The sequence below is a fragment of the Vitis riparia genome, chromosome 19, assembly GCF_004353265.1.
Source record: "Vitis riparia cultivar Riparia Gloire de Montpellier isolate 1030 chromosome 19, EGFV_Vit.rip_1.0, whole genome shotgun sequence".
NCBI lineage: Eukaryota > Viridiplantae > Streptophyta > Magnoliopsida > Vitales > Vitaceae > Vitis > Vitis riparia.
The window spans coordinates 10,633,914-10,636,596 of record NC_048449.1 but is presented as its reverse complement, the minus strand read 5'-3'; the positions used below and the strand labels follow the sequence as shown (position 1 = coordinate 10,636,596).

Below are 2,683 nucleotides of genomic sequence, written 5' to 3'. Positions count from 1 at the left end.
ATAGGAAATGAGATTATTGAAATAATTAGGGCAAATAAGGGTGAAAAGATAAAATGAAAACGTGACTTTAAGAATAAATTTATTATTTTATTTATTACTTAAAGTTGTGTTTGACTTTAAATCATATTATTAAATTATTTACCAAAAATACTTAATTTACATAAGGACTTAAATTAAGTTATTAAGTTTATTTGCACATAAAGTTTAGAAAATTAAGAATAATATAGTATTTTTGTTTTATTTTCTATGTAAGAAATCAATTTTTAAATATTAACTAGAGAAGCAACACTCTTATTTGTTTGATGGAAAATACCGAGATTGACATGAATAGTTGATTTTATTTTTTGATTTTAAAAATGTGAGATTTTTTTTTTTTTTAACGTATTTTTAAATTTTTACCTTAATACTTTTTTTCCCTTAAACTTAATCATTTAGAAGAATATGTTTTTTCTTTTGCCTTTTTCTTTTCCTTTATATTTTTAAATATTTTATTTTTGGCCTAATGAGAAAAGATGTCCAAATAAAGTAACATTATCTAAACACATTTTCATTGATGCACTAATTATGAAAAGAAAATTTAAAGAAAGTTAGGACTAACCAAATAAAAAAAAATTTAAAAATATATATATTTATAGAAAAAATTTAAAAAAAATTATTTGCGGATTCATGTGGTATTACAATATTTATTTTACTATTTTAAAAGAAAAATAAATTATTTTTAAATTATATTTTAAATTCTTATAAATATTAACCATGTTTGGTATAATTAATGCTAATAATAAAATCACATTTAATAATATTTTTAAAAGAAAAAGAAAAAGAGATAGATGTAGGAAGAGATGATGGGTATGCGTTTAAGAATGCTCTTTATTTTTAATTTTTATCATCAAAATGTTCATAAAAGTTAAATAACAAATCATGAGAACATGAGACATTAAATACTTTTGAAATTTGCAAATGTTAAAACGTATTTGGGGGCTTTTATTATATTTCTTAATTTTTAAAAACATTATTATATTTCTTAATTTTTAAAAACAAAAAATAAAAGCATACTAAGGTGCTCTACACGTTATCCATCCGTCACCCATTTATAAAATCAAAATCTATTCAAATCTTTATAAAAGTATATTATATAATGTATAAGTGAATAATAAAAATTAAAACTACAAATTACAAAGTAACGCAATAAAATCAAATTAATTCGAAAAGACACCTACATATTATAATATTAAAAAATATTCTAATTTAACACACCTATATACGACAAAATCACAGAACCTAACCATAAACTATTATTTTTCTCTTGGACTTCACTCAAAGGGCCAACGTCCACACTTAATTCTTCAATGATCTTCCCTTCTTTATTAAGTCTTACCGGTCTAACTTTTACTTCTGGTCTTCCACAATTATTTTGTGCAACCCAAAATTCCCCATGAATGTTTCTTTGAATATTATCTGGACACCCAACAAGTTGTGTAAAAGTGTCACTCAATTGAGATTTTTGACCTTGGAGCCAATATCTTGTGACTTTGGCGGCAGTTGTTTCAGTAACTAAAACAAAATCTTTGTCTTCACTTAATGCAACCCCGTTTGAAAAGGATAAGCCTCTTAGCAACACCGTCACTTCTTTGGTCCTTGGATCGTATTTTAGTAACCTTCCGGTCTTATCCCCAATTTGCATTGCTATTGCATAAGCCCTAAAAATTTCAATTGTTAATCAATGAGAATGAGAATCATAACTATATGGACAAACTTAAAAAAAAAATTAAAAAAAAATCTATAAAATAAGAAGTAAATTGATGATACATACCATCTTTGGAATATGGTGCTAGTATCGGTAAAATAGACAACTCCAGTGTTTTGATCTATGTCCAAAGCATTAGTGAATCGAAATGGGACTCCTTCTGCACTAATGGCTACTTGTTTGGCAACTCCACCATTTTGCCCAATCACCAATAGCCCAAAATAGGCATCTGCAATGTAAAGATCACATGTTGCTTCATTGAATTTAAGACCCAATGGTCTTCCACACACTTGTTCCATTGCAGGGTTGAGTGATCCATCACAAAATTTAGGAATCCTAATCAAGCACAAAAAACAAATACTTCAATTATTTCAAATACTTTCATACATTTTTATCCAACATAGAACGTACACTTACAATTACAAAGAAGGTTGAATTGAACACTAAAAGAACACTTTATGGCATGCAATTAATATGAATCTACAACATAATTAAAAAAATAATTATATATTATTATATTTTTAAATCTTTTTAAGAAATATATGTAATTATAAGTGAATATATACTAAACATAATGAATAAAAAATTTACAAGTAGTTTTTACCTGAATGGGGAAGTGATTGCAAACTCCTTCCATCCATGTTTGGAACCTTGCCATTTTAAAATTCTACCATCCGAGATGCCAGTATAAGGACCATCTCCATTACAATCAAAGGCAATGCTTTCAGGGCCAGATACCCCTGAAGGAAGTTCAAGTGTGTTGTATTTTTGGGCTTGATGTGAATTAACACATCCAAAAAGAGAAATCGAAATAAAAGAGAAGATAAAGAATTGTGAGAGCTTCATGGTGTTGAAGAAGATGATGGACAATTTTTTCTTTGGTACTATAAGTAAAGGTTATGCTACCCATAATTCTATATATAAGAAGAGTCATAGTCC

At 26.8% G+C, this 2,683-nt stretch overlaps 1 protein-coding gene across 1 annotated transcript in view; it reads right to left on the bottom strand.

Moving 5' to 3' along the window:
• Nucleotides 1-1,386: 1,386 nt before the first annotated feature.
• The window catches only part of LOC117908184 (protein STRICTOSIDINE SYNTHASE-LIKE 10-like), a 1,598-nt gene continuing 301 nt past the window's right edge, over nt 1,387-2,683 (bottom strand). The window contains exons 2-5 of the mRNA XM_034821834.1: nt 2,349-2,517; nt 1,811-2,080; nt 1,529-1,697; nt 1,387-1,455 (exon numbers count right to left, since the gene is read on the bottom strand). Of these exons, the coding sequence (XP_034677725.1) occupies nt 1,387-1,455; nt 1,529-1,697; nt 1,811-2,080; nt 2,349-2,517 (677 nt within the window). The remainder of the gene's footprint in view (nt 1,456-1,528; nt 1,698-1,810; nt 2,081-2,348; nt 2,518-2,683) is intronic.